The sequence below is a fragment of the Camelina sativa genome, chromosome 19 (genome assembly GCF_000633955.1).
Source record: "Camelina sativa cultivar DH55 chromosome 19, Cs, whole genome shotgun sequence".
Classification (NCBI taxonomy): Eukaryota; Viridiplantae; Streptophyta; class Magnoliopsida; order Brassicales; family Brassicaceae; genus Camelina; species Camelina sativa.
The window spans coordinates 5,836,161-5,856,005 of record NC_025703.1 but is presented as its reverse complement, the minus strand read 5'-3'; the positions used below and the strand labels follow the sequence as shown (position 1 = coordinate 5,856,005).

At 34.0% G+C, this 19,845-nt stretch overlaps 3 protein-coding genes and 1 pseudogene across 3 annotated transcripts in view; 1 reads left to right on the top strand and 3 right to left on the bottom strand.

Annotated features, from left to right (window-relative positions):
• LOC104765060 (probable BOI-related E3 ubiquitin-protein ligase 3) lies at nt 229-1,724 on the top strand. The gene is made up of 3 exons (XM_010488719.1): nt 229-464; nt 554-971; nt 1,069-1,724. The coding sequence occupies exons 1-3, from the start codon at nt 418-420 to the stop codon at nt 1,633-1,635; spliced, it is 1,032 nt and encodes a 343-aa protein (XP_010487021.1). The 5' UTR covers nt 229-417; the 3' UTR covers nt 1,636-1,724.
• LOC104765059 lies at nt 8,770-11,314 on the bottom strand (annotated as a pseudogene).
• LOC104765058 (transcription factor JUNGBRUNNEN 1) lies at nt 11,608-13,066 on the bottom strand. Its single transcript, XM_010488717.1, has 3 exons — nt 12,820-13,066; nt 12,336-12,649; nt 11,608-12,139 (listed from the first exon to the last, which is right to left on the bottom strand). The coding sequence occupies exons 1-3, from the start codon at nt 13,031-13,033 to the stop codon at nt 11,759-11,761; spliced, it is 909 nt and encodes a 302-aa protein (XP_010487019.1). The 5' UTR covers nt 13,034-13,066; the 3' UTR covers nt 11,608-11,758.
• Nucleotides 18,664-19,845, bottom strand: part of LOC104765057 (feruloyl CoA ortho-hydroxylase 2-like) — a 3,040-nt gene continuing 1,858 nt past the window's right edge. Inside the window, exons 3-5 of the mRNA XM_019241034.1 lie at nt 19,625-19,704; nt 19,119-19,443; nt 18,664-19,003 (exon numbers count right to left, since the gene is read on the bottom strand). Of these exons, the coding sequence (XP_019096579.1) occupies nt 18,758-19,003; nt 19,119-19,443; nt 19,625-19,704 (651 nt within the window). The 3' untranslated portion in view covers nt 18,664-18,757. The remainder of the gene's footprint in view (nt 19,004-19,118; nt 19,444-19,624; nt 19,705-19,845) is intronic.

Below are 19,845 nucleotides of genomic sequence, written 5' to 3'. Positions count from 1 at the left end.
AGCTGTCCTTGTCAAAAGTTTTTATTATTATTATATCTCATGAAGAAACGCTGAAAAAGGCAACTACTTTAATGGTCACTGGTCAGCCGGATAACCGAAGAATCCTCCTCATGCTTAATGTTTTCTTTAAACAAGAAAAAAACTAATAAAAGAATCAAGAAAACAACAAAATACAATTAAAGTATTAAAAAAACAAACATCACATCTTCCTCTCTGCTCTCTATAAATTGGCAGACAAGAGTGTGTTGGGGTTCTGCTTTGATATTTTGTTTAGTTTCGCCCCCTCTCTCTCAAAACCTCTTCACATAACTTCTTCTTCTTCCATCTTCCGTTGCATTCACGTTTCCCTGAATCACCCATTAAATAGAGAGCTTTGAACAAGTTTTTTTTTATAGTCAACAAAACATCAATACAGAGATGGCCGTTGAAGCTCACCATCTAAACACTCTGTTCTCTTCTAACAGGTAAAAATATTTCCTTTTCTTTTTGTTTTCCTCTGTTTCCTCTGTTCTTTTCAATATCTTAACGTTACTCGTGATTCTTTTATTAACAGAGAAATGATTCATCCTAATCCTATCGAAGCAAACGGCTTAGTTTACAACACCCAGAGGAGATACGGCACCGTTCCGACGTTTAACCCCACCATGGAATGTCAAACTTCTCTGTTTAATCCAGTATACAACAACATCGCACCAGTTGGTGGTTTGGTTCATCAACCCATGAAACCAACGATACAATCCGTTGATAGTTCGGTCACATTCAACAGCGATAATAATGCCAACAACAACGTCGATTTCATTCGTCCTGTGTCGTCGAGAAAACGTTCCAGAGAAGAATCCGTTGTTTTGAATACTCCGGCTAATATGCAAACCCACAAAACTTCCACCGATCATCTCATGTTTCTTGGCCAAGACTTGTCTTCTAACGTTCAACAACATCACTTCGATATCGATCGTTTGATCTCTAGTCACGTAAGTTTCATTTGATTGTTACAAAGTATTAAGTTTTTTTTGTTTTTTTGTTGGTTCACATCGATTGAACGGTCTCTTCATTAATTTTCATTATCAGGTTGAGAGAATGAGATTGGAGATTGAAGAGAAGAGAAAAACACAAGGGAGGAGGATAGTGGAAGCAGTTGAACAAGGGCTGATGAAAGCACTGAGAGCCAAAGACGAAGAGATAAATCACATCGGGAAGCTAAACCTCTTTCTAGAAGAAAAAGTCAAGTCTTTGTGCGTAGAGAATCACATATGGCGTGACGTGGCACAGTCTAATGAAGCCACCGTAAACGCACTCCGTTCCAACTTGCAACAAGTTCTCGCCGCCGTGGAGCGTAACAGGTGGGAGGAGCCGCCCACGGTGGCTGAAGACGCGCAGTCTTGTTGCGGGAGCAGCGACGAGGGGGACAGCGAGGAAGAGCGGTGGAAGTTAGCGGGAGAAGCGCAGGATACGAAAAGGATGCGTAGGGTAGCGACGACGACTATGTGTAGAAACTGTGGAAAAGGAGAAGCAAGTGTGTTACTGTTACCGTGCAGACACATGTGTCTATGTACTGTGTGCGGTTCTTCACTCAACACTTGTCCAATCTGTAATACTTCTAAGAACGCTAGTCTACATGTTAATCTTTCCTCTTAGGGAGGATCTAACCAATAGGTCCAATACCAATAAATTGTAAATGTTCTAAAAAGAAAAGTAAATAGTTGCAAAAAGAATCTATCAATCTTTTTGGTCTAAAAAATTAAGAAAAAGCCTCTTCATTCTTTATTTTAATTTATGTATTTTTCTCTGGATGGATGGTTATGATGATGATGATGGAACACGAATCTTTGACATATGTGTCAGTATCTTTAAATTTCGTAAGGGGTTCACGAGGAGGGACCTCTGTTGGCTAGAAATCGTGGGTTAGGTTTACACACCCACTTTCAATGTCATTTCCCATCTTTGTATGAAAATTTCACCAAAAAAAGTGGGAAAGTTATGTTTGTGGTTCAACAACTAGTCTTTTAACATTGTAGTAGTAGGGGTATAACGTCACTTTTCACAAGCTTTGGTTTATCTTTTGTCGAATCGTTATTATATTTTGTGTTTTTCTAGGAAATTTGTTTATATTCGATACCAAAAATAAAAAAGTGAAGTGGTCGAAATCGTGGGTTATGCTGCGTGACAGACAGACCATTAAACCAAAAGCAAAAAAATAAAACAAAAAGCCAAATCAACTTTTCCTCTATACCCGAGAGAGAAAGAGAACTGATGCTAAACAAACAAAAAAAGAAGACTCGAGGGAGTGGGTTGGTGCAAGTTAGCCAGCCAGTAGCAGATTTTTAAAGCGCAAGTTAGAATAGCGGACAAGGTTTGACTAGCCGTTAGGACTGGCGCGTGGAGAAATAACGGTGGTGGCGGATGGCTAAAGCTGACGTGGAGAGCGCGCGCAAATGTCGCTGAACAGAAGGGAATTCCAAAAATAGCCTTGTTGTGTTGTGTTATAAAAGTAAACTGGCAAGTCCAAAAAATCTCGTCTTCTGTTCTGTCTGTTCCACTTCTTCCGGCGTTTTTTTTAACTTCCCAAAATGGTTCTTTTAACCCAACTCTTATTGTGATTATTTTTGGGTTAAATAGTATGTACTACCAAAATTATTCAATAATTCACGTAAGAATAGAAAAGCATAATTTATTTTTAGACCCAAATATTCGAAATACTCGAGATAAGGAACACAAAATGTAGTAAATTCATTCCCACGTCGGTGAAAAAAATAAAAAATAAATGATAAGATAGGATTAAAAAAAGAAAGTTTGGATTTGAACGTATTATAAGGCCCATGATGAAACTGATAGATTTGGCTTAGCTAGGTGAGGAAGAAAATTAGAGAATCGAGACGCGTGAAGAACACGTCCGTGAGTAGTCGCTTTCGTATCAAAGAGATGCGATTTTTTTTTTTTTTTAATAAAATATTTAAGTATTTGACTGCCTCCATTCCACCCAACACAATCACCACCTTCCTTTCGTATATCAAAACATAATAATTAAAATACTCTTCTTCTTTTTTCGTCTTTGATCTAAAATATTGGAATGTCAATATTTGTTGTGTTAATCATTCGATCAACCACGTCATCATTATATTAAGTAACCGGGTTATTAGATATTATGAAGTTCAAGGTTGAATTGAATGAATTAGTGGTAATTAATTTAAGGTTTTGTTACGCGTTTAGGGTGACGAGGGTTCGAGGAACAGAGACCGTCGAAGCATGTGAAATGCAGTTGGTTCACGTTCTCTTTCAAGCCACTTTTTTATAGTAGACTAGTAGTAATATTTCTATCATGATTTATTTATTTGTCCTTTTTGTTTACATCTTTTTGAATAGAGTTCTGCAAATTATTCAAAAACAAATTCTGAAAACATTTTTTATATCGATAGAAAGAGTATCGTATAAAATTCACCGCTAAAATAAAACACTTTGTCATTGATTGTGTCGTATATAGATAGAGATAGTACATATAATTTGGGCACGACTCTGAACTTATAGTGGAATGGTCCCGGGGGTTGGATTCATCAACATTCACATTATTATTGCCGTCCCTTCACGCTACTTTAGTAGTTTTGTGCCATTAACTTATCTATGTTATCAATAAAGATAATATACGGACGTTGCAACTGTGATCATCAAGTCACGTCAAACTATTGCTTTGCTCCCTCGATCTCGTTCTATTATTTGTTTTCTTTTTAAAAAATCTTAGCTGTACCAGTACAGCTTACACTTTCGATTATATTTTTATATATCCACAACACAAGGAAAATGAAATACTAATAATGAATGACTTAGCTTTCCTCTTAACAATAACACATGTTAGATACCTCCGCTATCTTCTGATTATGTTAGTTCATGTATGGCGACGCAATACGCAACTACGCACCACCGATTAAGTTAAGTAAAACTTGCGAATTTGTAAATGGAAGGAGGAGAAGGAGAAAACCAAATGGTAAAAAGAAACATTGTCGGTAGAGAAAGAGGTTATTTTTAATTTAGGGAACAGCCCCAATCTTAAAAGTGGACTCCACAAGAACAAAAAAAAAAAAAANAAAGACAGGAGAAAAGCTAAAAATCGGCATTTAAAAAAGTATTATTAAAAAAAAAACATAACACAAACACATCCACATCGCACCGCCGGACCCACAAATTCATTTCCTCTTTTCTTCTTTAAAATAAAAACAGTATTTGGGCCGTTAATGGCCCACTGAGGGGGACCGTTTATTCTTTTTTTTTTTCTTTTAATTTTTAATTTGCAGCTTCGTCCAACACGTGAATTTTGATTCCACACTTGGAACTTTCCTCAACTTCCATTAGAGTATCAAACAAAACTACGTACCCAACTTACACGTTATCGTATTTTAATTTTTAAAACCATCAGTTAAATAGTAGACTAGTAGTAGTCTAATCTTAATTTCATGTAAACTATACAAAGTTCATGTAACGCAGTGACGTGCTAATACAATTCCACGCATATTATAGATATATATATATATATCTCATAATTTATTTGACCGATTGGAGGCGATCGACGACTATCATATATTTTAACTACAATATTCAAATGAAGAAAATGGGCAACATTGTCATGAAAGAGCTAATTAACCTTCTATGTTGTTGTTGTCTGAGTCACCTTCACCATCTTATAGAGCCATTGAATAATCGATTATTTTGTTCTTTCACAAAAGTCAATACAGTGGCACATTATACACTCCATTACACCAAACAATATAGTAAACAGGAATAGTACTAGAAGAAATTTTGTTAGATTTCCGAGTGGGGTCACGATGGGTAAAGTTTTTATTCATTTTGGAATGGAAACTATCTAAGTCATCTTTTTTTACTTTCCATGTATCAAGATGAATGAATATGATTCCTCTTTTATATAAAGAGTAATATATTCCACAACTTGATTTTTATGTTATCTCAGAAAAAGAAAAAAACAAAAAAAGAGGAGAAATTTCCAAGGGAAAGACGGCACTAAACCAAAAAATTAATGTCATCATGATTTCGAAATTGATTGATTTGTGGGTCGGTTTTCATTTGTTCTCTAGTCTCTAACCTCTAACAATCGACGTCCCTACTTCATTAGTTATTATATATTTCATGTATATTAAAGAAATCAAATATAAATGTTTTTCGAGAAACTTGGATGAGACCTCATCATATTCATAAAGAATGGTGTACCTTGTCAACCATGGAACAACGATGATATTGATGGCCTTCTTTCTTTATCTTTTCTTCTTTCTCACAACTCTTTACTAAATATTCTACTTTTCATGCCAAAGTGGAAACCCAACTTTCGGTTTACATCAAAGTCGTTCATAGCCTTTGACGCAGTCGAGAAAATTTTGTTTATTTTGATTACAATGTTGATTATATCCCATCTTTCGGTTGAAAATTGTTGCATTTGCCATGTTTGTGATTTTGTATACATATAATATTATTATATATGTTTAATGGCTTTTGCTTTTACAATCCGCAAAAATAATCGGTAGACAAAAAACCTCTCCAAGTATAATGCCTTTTTTTTTTTTCTATAATGCCAAACAAAAGTTAAATCAAATCCCTAACGATAGAAATTGAATCACTACTATTGGACTGAAGGATCAGAAAATTACTAGGTATCATCAAATAACCTTAATTAGGGTATAACATAGGCCAAGTAGTGGAATACATTTAGTATTTTACATTTAAAATTACGAGATGAATCGTGTTAATATAAAAAGGGTAAATAATCCTCACTTCTGCACTCTATAATTAGCCTGATCATTCCCTGTTTTATTGTGTGGGACATATATGCATAAGTATAAGTCTATTTGATCATATGATAATTTGTATCAATTTGCTAAAGCCACGATATAAAATGTCTTGTTGATCAGATCATGGATCCATCACATACTAGTAACAATTTAAAACATTATAGTGACAGATCTAAATGGACAACACAAAGATGAATTTGAAAAAGAGAAGGTGATCAGAGGATATCAAGGGTTAAAAGTAAAAGGAGTAGTCTATACCACTATTAAGCCCACTTGACCTAATCTATTTTGTTTTTCTGATTAAATATTGTACCTATGCAAATATCATCTTCTCACCCACTAAATGGTACAAAATATCAAAACACCATGTGGTTTAGATGAGAGATATAATTAGAAGTTTATGTTACTATCAAGAGACAAAAAACCAATATATGGTTGAGACATGACATTGATATATTGGATAGAAACAAGACATGAAACATTTACAAGTAAAGACTGTACTTTCGTATGGATGAAAAAAGGTGAGAAAATAGTTTGGTTATTGTCCACATTAGGAATAACCCACTAAAAAAAATAAAAATCTAACTATTAATAATATCAATTTTGGTTCTTTAGTGGGAGCAAGTGGGAACGTATATTATTTACAATATGGAATTTCAAATATGTCGATAGATTTAGAAATAATTGGACTCTTCATTTCAAACAATTATCATGACATATGAATTTCAAAACAAGAGTAAAGCAACGCAATGATGGTTGAAGAAGAATCAATTCACAAGATAGAGAATATGGGATAGCCAAAAAAAAAGGTGATGGGAAAAAACAAGATGTGCGTCGGCTACTTTTTGTCAAAGGAGAAAAAATAGTAAAAGACAGACTTGAGGTCGAAGATGGCACTATAATCAAAAGATAGTAACTAACAACAACAACTCATTGTTATCCTATACACATGGATTATTCTTTTTATTTGTTTGTTAAAACAAAACAATGAAGGTCGCTATAAATTATTATGATTTATGGAATTTAAGATTCAATAAGTGTTTATTTGTTTTTTTTGTCAAAGTAACAATAGTATTGATGATTATAGTGGTGCACTGTAAGGAAGATGAATGATGTGAAGTGATGGATGAATGGTGTCCTTAGTGTCCAGCAGGCCAAGACAACAACGGAACACGATTACTTAATTGAATCAAGAAAGCAAATAGGGACCCCATCCACCACAAAAATGGACCATTAAGATTGAGTCCCTACAAAATCAAGATGCCTAAGTTGGATGATTGTGACACAGTTATTTCATCTGCAGAATCCAATCAATCGTATCTTTGTTCACATTTTAAAACTAAGCATTTAACAAGTGAGTGGGAAAATTAGTGCTGATCTAACTTCGTAAGGCAATGATAAACTTGAAAACTTTTATAACATGTATTTTCACATATTTCTTAACACTCACATCTCACTATTATCTATCTCCACTATGTGGAGGTGATGACATGTTCTAGTTGAGCTGAAATGTTTTTGGTTTATTGACACATATTATCCAAGACAAAAAATGAGGACATCTTGAATCAAAGAAGAAAAAAAGACAACACTGTAAATGGGCCGAAAAAAAGAAAACGAAAATGAGCTAGGACACACAATACCAGTAAGCTCAATGTATATCATGTAACATCCTTATGGTTTTGTTAAATGCACAAGGTCAGCCAGTGAGACCACGCAAACCAAACAAAATGACACAATCTTCTAACTTGACTGAACCAAATGCTGATATTATTAGGGCCTAAAGAGACATCTATTGAACAAACCAACCAAACTGCAGATTAAGTTTTTTCTTTTTTTTCTCTGCAGTTTTTGAATGATTTAATAAATCATCACTCTTTGCTTGATTATTAACGTAGATTGTCATAAAACTGATAAGTGGATGCTTGATTCCGGTGCATGTGATCATATAGCATTACAGTTTTTCATAGGTTGTAACTAAAATGAAAATTCATTTCTGATGTGTCAGGGGATGACTACATAACCATGGATGTCACATTTGTGGAAACAAATATGTTTTAGTCATCCAATTATTATCTTAAGTGGGAGAATCAGTTGTTGTTGGCATGAGAGCATTGATACTATTTGTCTTGAGAAATTAGTAGACAAAACAGTAGACAAATTAAGTATCAAATATCCTGGCCAAAGATAGAGATCAAGACACAACGGTATCAGATCCTATTAGAGGTACGTAGCAGAGTCAAGAAGAAAAAACATGAATCATGGTGATAAAATTTAAGAGAGAATGCCTTACAAACCTATAAAATAAAATTTAACAAGGCTGAAATTTCTAAAGCACTGCCTCATCCATCAGTCAGTTCCAGCAAAATAAAAGCTGAAGGTGTTGTGTCAGATCATACAACTCCTTCGAAGTAAATCAGCTTCGGTTCACACAGAGGCGTGTGGTAAAACATCCCGATGGTGTGGCAGAGAAGGTTCATGTATGTAGAGTATTCCTGCGATCATGGCTTTGCATTTTTAAAATTATCTGTAGTTTGTAGATATATATCTGAAAAAATCCACTGTGCTAACATCTTGTGAGAAGCATCAATGACCTATGAAACCATTGACTCTAATCTTAACTTCTTCTTCTGCAACTGAAACCGGTTCCCCATGACTTGGCTTTTTAAATCGGTATAGCTAGGGAATTCTCAAAGCAAAGTTTGTTTTTATGATTTTTGTTTTTCATGAACTATGATGGTTCTAGAACTGTCTCTCTTTGTATAATATAGAGGCAAAAAGAAACCTAAGCTTTATAATTTCTAACTTGAAGCTTCAAGGTTTTAAGGAAGAGTTATAATCTGTTTTGTAACTTGTTCAGACAACATGGAAAGAAAGAGGAAGCTGTCTTGAAGACTCAAAGTTTTACGATGGGATCAAAGTGAAAGCATGTTAAGCTTGTCATTGAAAGAGAAAAACCAAGTTAAAACAGAAAAAATAATTCAAGTAGTACAAACAAAACTTGATTGATCTTTCTATGATGTAAAAAGAGCAAACACATTTGTCTTCAATAAACACGGGCGGAATAATGCTAGATCAAAAAAGTGAACTATAAACGAGCCTAAGAGGGAGACAGAGTCATTAAGAGTAAGAGCGGTAATGGTCCGCTTACAATTTGTCTTCAAAATCAGAGAGTGGAGTCATCTGTAGCTTCAAACCTTTTCTCTTCCTGATATCAGCAACCAATGTAGCAGCATGTGAACCAGCCTCGAGCAGATCAGAAGACATCATATCCCAATGGTCAAACACACACTGAGGAAAGGCTTGTCATGAGGTTGCAGCCCTTAGCTGACCTGAGAAACCAAACGACTCCACCACAGGAAGGTAAGCTTTGATGTTGTAGAGAGGTGTTCCTGGCCTTTGCATTTCTTCAAACACGTGTCCACGCTTCTGATTCAGCACACTGTAGATTCCTCCCAAAGCTCCCTCAGGTGCTTGGATCTCTCAAGAAGTCTTGGTTTGGCGGTTAGCTGCGATGCGTAGATGACTCTTCTTGCTGTTGAGATCATCTGACCACCTCCTCTGTGGATTGCATCAGCATGGAGCACAACATCACACACTTCATAACAGATACCCTCTCATGTTTTCATCTGCTAAAGGACCTTCCTTTGAAGCCCATTGGAACCCAGCAACCACTGAGTCCTTGATTTCATTCAAGTACTACACTCCCTTACACATATCAACCACCATGTTGGGCCCTGTAGTGTCAGGTCCAAACGCCCAGATTTTCTTGGCAAGATCCTTGTCCCACCCAAACTCTTCTGCAAGGATCTTGGATCGAACCTTGGGGTCATCAGATGGACCAATGCGGCCTTCATCAATGGCTTCTGCTAGACCGTCCTCCATTGGTCTGGCTTCCATGTAAAGACGGTTGTGTTTGTTAGGGGACTTACTCATCACGGTTCGGCTAGACCTCTCAAGGACCATCTCTCGCAACGAAACAACATGATCTGACACTATGATCTCAGCACCACCCATAAAATCTTGAAGATCCTTAACACAAATTTCAATGTGGAGTTCTCCAGCACCAGCAACAATGTGCTCACCAGACTCTTCCATTCTGCATAGAACCATAGGGTCAGACTTAGCCAGCCTCTTGAGACATTCCACAAGCTTGGGAAGATCAGATGCAACCTTGCATTTTACAGCAACACGAACAGCAGGAGAGACAAAAAAATTTCATGGCACGAAGCGGGTGTGCGTCCACTTCCTTCTCATTAGTCAAGATAGCATTCTTGGTGATGAACTGATCCAACCCAAGTACCCAACCGTAGCAACCACAGGGAACATCCTCCACAGTCTCTTGCTTCTTACCCATCCAAATGACAGTCCTCTGCACACGCTTGACATACAAATCTTTCTTTTCACCAGGGACATAGTTGGGACCCATGATCCTCACTTTCAAACCAGTGGAAAGTGTACCGGAAAAGACACGACAGAAAGCAAAGAACCTGCCCTTGTCAGATGCAGGAATCATCTTAGAGACATAGAGCATCAGAGGACCAGCATACTTATCATCAAGAGGACCTTCATACAAGTTCTCAACACGGCACCTCTGCGCAGTGTAGGCTGATGGTAAGTGAAAGATCATCATTTCAAGCAGAGCGGTACTGGCAGGGAGCCATGTCTGCATGACACGCTTGAAACTCATTGCCGTCTCTAGCTCCAGTGAAAAAGAGTCATCGGTCATCTCATAGTAGAGAGAGATACCAGTAGACTTGATGGTGATACCACGTTCTGCCTCATCAGCACGCGTATCAGTCATACGCACATCACCAGCAGATTCTTGAGCAATAATGCCAGCAGCAGCAACAAGTGAATCCGTAAGTGTTGATTTTCCTGTCATCAAAAAATTAAAACTTTGTATCAACATGAACAACCGATTATAAAGAAACAGAACAATACTATAAACGCTTCATAAATCATCAGAGAAACACAAAAGCTTCATAAATAAATCATCAGAGGAACGATTAAGAAAATAAAAGTAAACAAAAAAATACATATATACCATGATCGACATGGGCAATGACAGACATGTTACGGATGTTGTGTTTACGATCCATAATTTTCCGTTGCTCTTCAACTGTGAACTTCACCTGCAAGTTACAAACAAACAAAAAAAAGGAGAACAAACCCGTTAGATTAATTTCACACATACGAATAAAAACAAAGCGTTAGAATCGATGCTACANAAAAAAAAAAGAAGAAGCCTTTACCATTGTCACTTTCTTTGTTTCTCATGATTACCACATTCTCTGCAGGAAAAAAAAGAGAGATATATAAGAGTGTTTCAGAGAACTCGCTCGCGCGACACATATAATATCGAAATCAAAGCTAGAAATTCATAGATGAATCAAGAACAACAGAAGATAGTTTAGACGGAGAAGAATCATATCAACCAACCTAACTAGCCTGGGGGAAAGATGTTGACACGGCGAGTAGGAGGAGGAGAAGCAAAAGAAGTGAAACCTTTTGTTTGTAGCATCGATTCGATTTTAACACTTTGCCCTTTAATAACAATTGTCGAGTTTATATTGTAATTATTTTTAATTCTTTTGGGTTTCTTCCTAATGAGCTATTGAAAACTAAGCCCAATACTATGTAGACTTGTGTGATATTATTTAGTCTTGTAAAAAAAAGAGTCTAAACGAGTTTTTCCACTTATATTATTATCAACCGTAATTCTTTAATTATATTTATTATATTTTGTCATCACATATTCACATGTAACAATGAGATATACCAAAGATAAAATATGCAAATAATAAATAAGCCATTCCGTGAATTGACATAATAGGCCAATACAAAAGATCCATGTTTATAATCAGGCGCATTCATATACATACATACAAAAGATCCATGTTTATAAATAGCGAATACAAAACGTCCAAGTAAACATATAGATATGCTAGTAAGTTAACTAGTGGTTTAATGATCTAACTAAAAGAAGAAGGTGGGAAAGCAAATTCCACAACCGATCGAAGCTCGTCCCAGTTTTCGTAGCTCTCATAGTCAATGTTATCGTTGGAGAATTGTTGAAGCGAATCAACCTGTGTGGTGTTCATGGGAATTGGCTGGTCTTGATGATGTTGATGTTGATGATGCGTTTGGTGAAGCTGGAAAGCGCTCCTCTCGTAACTCCCTTTAATCACGTTGGTACTACTACTACTTTCATTGTCACCAAAATTGATATATGCTTCTTGGTAATTAGATTGTTGCGGCTTCACCCGTTTGCCATTTGCTAATTCTCTCCAGTCCGAAGTGTATTTTCGACTAGACACATTTCTCTTGAATATCCGGCATAACGTCCACACTTCCTGTGATTATGTAGATATATAGTAAGAATCAACCACACTCACTTCCCAAAACATTTTTTATTTTTTATTTTTACACTTAACAAGACTTGTCAGAAAAAAGGAAATAGGCTTGCCATTTAAAACGTTTAGAGTGGGCCAACTATATATGCATGATAGATATGATCATCACATATGACCGAGAGGATTCCAAACTTACTGCTTGTAGTGCGGAAGTTGGAGTAGGGTTAGAGTGTGTAGGGCCACCGGGGATAGTGTCATTGGCTGTGGGGAGACGAAACTCGTGCATCATCCAATCTGTCTTGCTTCCTTTCCCGGCGCTTCCAAGGTAATACACGAGTGTCTTCTTTAGACCGATCACAGTTTTATTAGGTCCATCCGAATAGACAGGTTTGTCTATTCCCGTGGCTTTCCAAAAACCGGAACCAGTCACTCGGTTTGGTCTTATGCTGTTTCTATACTTCCTTCCTCTCTTGCAAAAGAAGTAGTTTTCCTTCTCCGTGTTCCTTGAACCTTCAAAACAAACATTACATTTTAGCATCAGTTTGGTTACAATAACTAATGTGTTAGTTTTAATTCACAACCATGCATTCAAGTGATCTCTACTTTTCTCTTTTCTAAAAAAAAAAGTAAGACATATAAATGAACAAATTAACAAGAGGGAGTACTAAAACAAAACTTACTTGGAAGATCCCAGGGATCGAATTTATAGATATCGATTTGGCTGACAATCTCATCGATCTTGCTCGGTTTCTTGAGGAGTACTTTCTTAGAAAGATAATACCCTACGAGCTCCTCGTCCGTGGGATGAAACCTAAACCCTGGAAGCTTTACTACTTCTTCCTCATCTTCTTTTGATTCACTTATGTTGTCCCGTAATCCCATCATCTTCTCCATGGCTTTGGTTTAACTATTTCCTCCTCCTTTTTCTCTCTTTATATAAAGAGAGTTAATTTGTGTCGTGTGTGTCTTATTCATCCTTTTATAATCAATGATCCGATTTGGTCAAGTCATGTCTGTTGACTTATAAACCCTTTGTAATCAATGATTCGACCCGGTAAAAGTCTTTTGGGCTTGAGATTTTGGAATCAGTCTCTTCGCATCACAATACGTGGACCCACTGCATATGACGCTTTTACCTTTCATATCATTGGGACGCAAAGGAAAATGCCAGGGAGAGGACTGACTATTCAAGCCAAGATTTAATTTTTGTGTGTTTGTTTACTCTTCCAAAGTGTCTGACGAGGATTCATTAACTTCTTATATGATGATTATATTACCGCGCTCACCACGAAACATCTATTAATCATCATGACGTTAAACGCATAACTCCGACTTTGTGCTCGTAAAGGTAAGATTTGTATTGCTTCGTTTGAAAATTTTAACTTGGGGAGATCAACAAAAGAAAAATGAAAAAACATGAGTAATGTTACATTTTTCTATTTGGTAGTTTCTCTGAAATTGACAATGACAAAGCCACCTAATCAAAAACCGAATATTACCCGTCAGTTCCTTTCTCACTTCAAAATATGTTCAGCTTACTTTTGTGGACATGAAGTACTAAACTGGTCTCTTCTTTACCACAAACAAAAGGTCTAGTCGTTTCTTGTCACTGTTTTTCATTACTTGCAAGTTGCAACCAGGGGCATATTTATGTAGTGATGGGGTGGGGCACGTGCCCCATGCTACTTATTAAAAATTATCTAATACACTTGGTTAGTTTAGTTACACATCTTAATTGTTACCTAGGTGCCCCATGCATCTTCTTTGGTGAGGAGTTCGATTCTTTTTTTTTCCTACAACCAATGTTCTTTTTGTAATGTCTACTTACATGTTAATATTTTTTTCTACTCTAAATTATACTTATATTTAAATTTAAAAAGTATTGTAAAACTAGTTAATTAGTATAATATATTTTAATTTATCTAATATATATATATAGTTGAAATCTATATAAATAAAGAATTTTGTACACAAATTAATCATATGAATTCAAAAATAATTCATAATATAACTCTTCCATGTAACTTCTACACATTTCTACAATCATATATATTAATTTTTAATATTTTAAATGTAGATTTGGACTTTCATCGTTGGACCTTTGATCTGATATACTATTTATCTATATTTTACAAATTTTACCGTGATTACGAAAGGTTATATTGTGTATTACTTCTGATTTTTCAAAATTTTCTAACGTGTTTTAGAGTTAGAGAATAAAGTTGCGAAAATAGCGATTTGAAAAGTTAATATACTGCACAAAATCCTTACATAATATATGTTTAGATATGAATTTCATTTAAATATATATAATGTGCAATTGAATATATTTTAAAACTAAATAAAATAATTTTTAAATATACAAAAAGAGGGAAATTTATATTTATTTAATATTTTATAATAGAAAATTAATATTATTAATTAATTATGCCCTACATCAAATTTCTTTCTGGATCCGTTCCTGGTTGCAACTACAGTTACGGGATAGTTCACAAACCGTCGTTAGCAGCCAACCAATCCCATGAATCTTTTAATTATTCTAAGTTCTGTTATTTAGGAAAAAAATATAAGAGTCGCATGTTTTTCTTATAACAACTGTGGAATGATTTAGTTTCCACCACATTCTGTTGGATATTTTCCCACTACAATTTACAACCAGAAATTTCTGAAATTCTCTGAGTGAGATGATTTTTTTTTAAATTACAATTATAATTTATTTGAATTGGTCAAATTTGTTTATAATTTCAAAATTTTATCATTCATATTTTTTCTTTCTAAAATAGTATTGACTCCTAGTTAATGATAATCGTGTAATTCAGTCAATAACCACATTTACGCATAAATTTGAAGATACATGTAGATATAATAATTAAAATAATTAACTAAATAATATTATTATAAAGATTCACATATATGATTTCTTCACTTATGTTAATCTTATACCTCTTCACTAGATTAATACCCGTGCTAGAGCACGGGTTGAAATTCATTTTATTTGCATTGTACTTTTTTTTATAAAATATAATTTATGTGATTATTTTTAAAAAATTTTTGGATAAAATATTATGTAATAAAACCATATGCTAAATATGATGACTTGAAAAAGATATTTATTTTGTAAGTTTTATATTGTTAATGATTCTAGATAAGTATCCGTGCTATAACACTGATTAAATTTTATTTTATACAAAATTTTGTATATTTTCTATTTTAAAATAAAATTTTAATATGTTGTATTAGTTTATTACGTAAAGTTATTTCAAAAATGTATATTCTACCTCATGACTTGAATGTCATTATACGACATAATTTTGTGAATTTGGTTTTTAAAAAGCGAGTTATTATATTATGAGTAATTTAATATATTGTTATACTTTTTGTTTTAATATACTTGGTTTTTTAAATTCTTTCATATTATAGTGACATATTATTGGCATTGCTATAACAAACCAATTTAAAGTGTTTATAGTTTCTAACTTTAATATCAAATTGCAATATTATAAAAATATTTAAAAATAAATTATTTAATGTTTATTATATTATATAAAATTATAAAATTCAAAAAAGTATGAAATTGAATTTAAATATTCAAATTTTGACCCGTTACTAAATAATTTTTTTAATTCAATAGATATTATTTTTAAAGATTAATACTAATAAAAATTGAATATTTTATAGATTGAATCATTTATATTTGTTTTTAAAAATTCAACTTATGATATATCTGGAAATAAAACTATTTTTAATTATAATAAATAATATGATAATTTATTTGTTTCACAAAATATACTCATATATAAAAATGCGAGGTGAAATATAATAATAATTAACAAATTAATATGTTAGGTTAAATATCAAAAGATTTTATTTGATGAATAATTTAATAAAGAAAATTAATATGGTAAGTTAGATGATATCAAATGATTAATTGGAATATTCTCTTTAAGATTTTTGGAAACAATAAATCCAGACTATACAAATAATATAAAACTTAATTTATAACTTATTTGTAACCAACTTATTAAAATTATATAGTATACAAAACAATGTTGTATAGATGATTCGCATTGATATCTCAATAATTAATTAATAAGTATATATACATTCTATCATAACTTAAAATCGTTATAATGAGGATAATGACCTAATCCCAACGTCTTACCGGTCGACTTTTTTTTTTGGAGAATGCCTTTTCTTTTTTTGAATAATTCCTTAATATACAAACCATATTTTTCTGTTTTATTTTCAAATACCAAAAAAATCTATTGAATCTAGTGGTGATTGTTTGTAATTCTCTTTGCAAACCATGAGGCAAAAGTTTGATCCGATGAGGGTGTTTAAAGCTGTGGAAATATGTCGCCAATTAAAAAGTAGTGGAAATACTGATAATTATTACCATAATTATTTTATTCAGAAATCACAATTTCAACTGCACTAAAGAGTCTCCCATTAATCCACTGCTCATTGTCAAAACTCACTCTAGGAAAAAAAAAGCTATTGACTTTTTTGTCCAAATCTTTACCACATCTTTGGATAAGCTTTTGGTAAAGGAATCATTCTCCAGCACAAACATTTACCTTTCAACAAATTTCATTGGAATGTTAAGAAGAAACTAGCTAGTACTACTATAAACTGATCTAATTCTGATGTCAAATACAAGTAACAAAAATAGGGAAGCCATGGAAAGGGGATCGGACTAATCTAATATGATAATTGTTTTTCAAATACTCATTTTTGCATTACAAAAAATGATATTTGTTTATAAGATCATTTGTAAGGAAGATAGAATTAAAAAAAAAAAAATTTGAAGAATGAATCAATATAGCATCCTCTATATACTGTTTGTTTCAATTTATTGAGTCAATTCGTAGCAGCTGGTCAAGTCAAAGGATCATTTACCAGAGTCATCAATGGTTGACCCCAAGTTGTTCTTGTTGGACATCTTCCTCTCCATCTATTCTAAACCTTTTTGTCCTATTACATATATATATATCTTATTTAATTAATTATGTTTTACAAAATTACGGAAACTAATTTATCATTTATTTAATAAAAAACTTACAAGGAAAAAAACATTGTCGCGGAAAAATAATTTAAACCATTAACACCATGTATTAGTTTTTTATGACATATGTATTTGTCTTATGTATCGGTATATATGACATATTTAATCATATATTCCAAAAGTTTGGTCCATTATCATACGTACGTCTCCAATATATAAGAAACACTGAAATTTGTAACTAGCTCGAAGCATAATGCATGCGCGCGCGATGGGAGTCATGGGACGCCAGAGGCAAGTGGGAAAAGAAAAAAAATGCAACGATTCGATGGTTAAACCTAGTATATATTATGAGAGGAAAAGACGTGCATGGTTAATCAAAATGGGTCTTCGGATCGTTGATACTAAAAAAAAAAGAAGCTAGTCCCTGGTTTTATCCTATCGTGGTATATATTGACTTTTAAAAGACAGAAAGAGACATTATAGTTGCCTAACTTGCCTTAAATTGTTTCATGTAAAAACTTAGATTTGAATAGAGGCTGGCAGGATAAGCAATAGGAATTTATCGTTTTTGGATTAATGTTAGTAATAATCAATATGAATTTGGTCATAGTAAACGATGTGATCGACCATAATATGATGTAAGATATAAGTAAAAGAAAGTTACTTTTAAGTTTTAACAAAGTGGTTTAAGGTTCTTTAAACACGTTTAATTTTATGGAATATTATTCTAATCCGTGGTGTCTTGTGAGTTAACGAGTTTTAATTGGGCGTAAGTGGAAATTTACTCTTTTACAAGTAAAAAAGGAAAATTTGAAGAAGGAAGCAAAAAGCACGAGGTTTGAATAATCCGTAAACATATAACGTCACATTGTTTGAAGTACACGATTCACGTCATAACTTGAAAGTCTCAGAATCCCCTACCGCTTACGTCACACCGACTTTCTTTAAAATTGCACCATATAATTGGCATTTTTAATAAACAGTGTAGTTTTAAAATATGATTTTTGTTCTCTTCTTCTAATAGTCAACGAAAATTTGTGAAAGGCCTAGAACCCGATAAGTCTTTTTTTTTGGGGGGACAAACAGAACCCGATAAGTCTAAATCGTAAATATAGTATGCCATGAAAGCGAGATGAAATATGGAAATAATAATGGAAATTCAAATTCTAATATTATAAATGAGGCGAAAAGTCCAGAGATTGGAAATCCATGGAGGAATTGGTAAAAAAAAAATCATTGCAGTAAAAAAAATCAATAGGTAGGTCAGACTCTGGGACTTTGAAATTCTTGGTTTAATAAAAATAAAACAACCACCATTCAACCTAATATAATATGCATGAAAAATTTCATAAAGATTCATCAGGTTTAAGGATTCCCCCAAAGAAGGCAGATTTTATTAATTTATAGATTGTACCAAAACAAAAAGTCAAAAAACATGGGGATCGAGCAGGATAAAAAAAAATTACATCAAAAAGAAAAGAAAAAAAAAAAGAGAAACAACAACTCAGTTTAACGTGGGACTAAGGATAAAAAAAAAAAAGGACAAAGGATAAAAAGGAGAAACATCTTCGCGTAGTTGTGGTTGATTTAATACGTGACAACTGCTGATAGTATCACTCGGCACGTGCGAAGTCGAGAGATTTTTTGCCGTCGTGTGGTTGGCCGAAGAAGTTATTCATGTAGTCTTGAAACAACAACTCCTTGTATCTAGCCACTCCATCGCGTTTCACAACTTCCGGCAATGGTCCTATCTTCTCTGAGGGATTAGGTGCCGTGAAAATGGGCACAGAGACTCTTGATCCGATGTTTGTGGTTCGAACCCTATGCTCCGCACTTTTGTACTTCCCATTGCTCAAAATCTGTTGAAAGTTTTATATATTTGTATTAGAATATCAAAAATAAATATGGATACCACATTTATAGTATATAAAATATATGTATAAGCCCATTCATTGTAAATTCGTTTTGACAAACCTGCATAGTGTCGCCTATGTTGATGACCAAAGCTCCGTGGACAGGAGGGATCTCGGCCCATTCACCGTTGTCTAGTTTAACGTAGAGACCACCAATGCCGTCTTGTAATAAAACAGTCAACATACCCATGTCGGAGTGACGGCCAACGCCAATGGTCAGTTCGGGGCTCGGACAGGTGGGGTAGTAATTCATGTTGACCATCTTGGTTCCCATCAAACCATTCATCCTCTCTTCTTCTAGTTTCACTCCTACATTCTCCATCAGAATGTTGACTACATTTTTCACCATTTCCATGGATGACTTCATGAACTTAAGTGCCACCTCTCTGTCGTCACACATATATTATATGTTAAGTTTTGTATATTTAAATTCCAATAAAAGTCTATATATATAATTTTACATTTCATCGTATTTCAACATGAATTTCCTAACATTTATACTCCATTTATATAACACAAGTTTGATGTATAAATATTAATATAGATTTAGTTCATTTATATACGTACCTGCATGGTTGAGGCCAGTGTTGAAGAGCCTCATGGTCACTGGTGTACATCATGCTCACATAATCCTTCCACTCAATCGCCTTCTCCTTATCTGGCACGAAGCTCGTTCCGTACTTAACCAACTTGCTTGGACTCACTTCTTTTAGGTATATCGCTTTTTCCTCAGGAGCTTGTGCGAAAAACTCATGAGCCGACGTTTTCAGCAATTCGAGCAGCTCCAC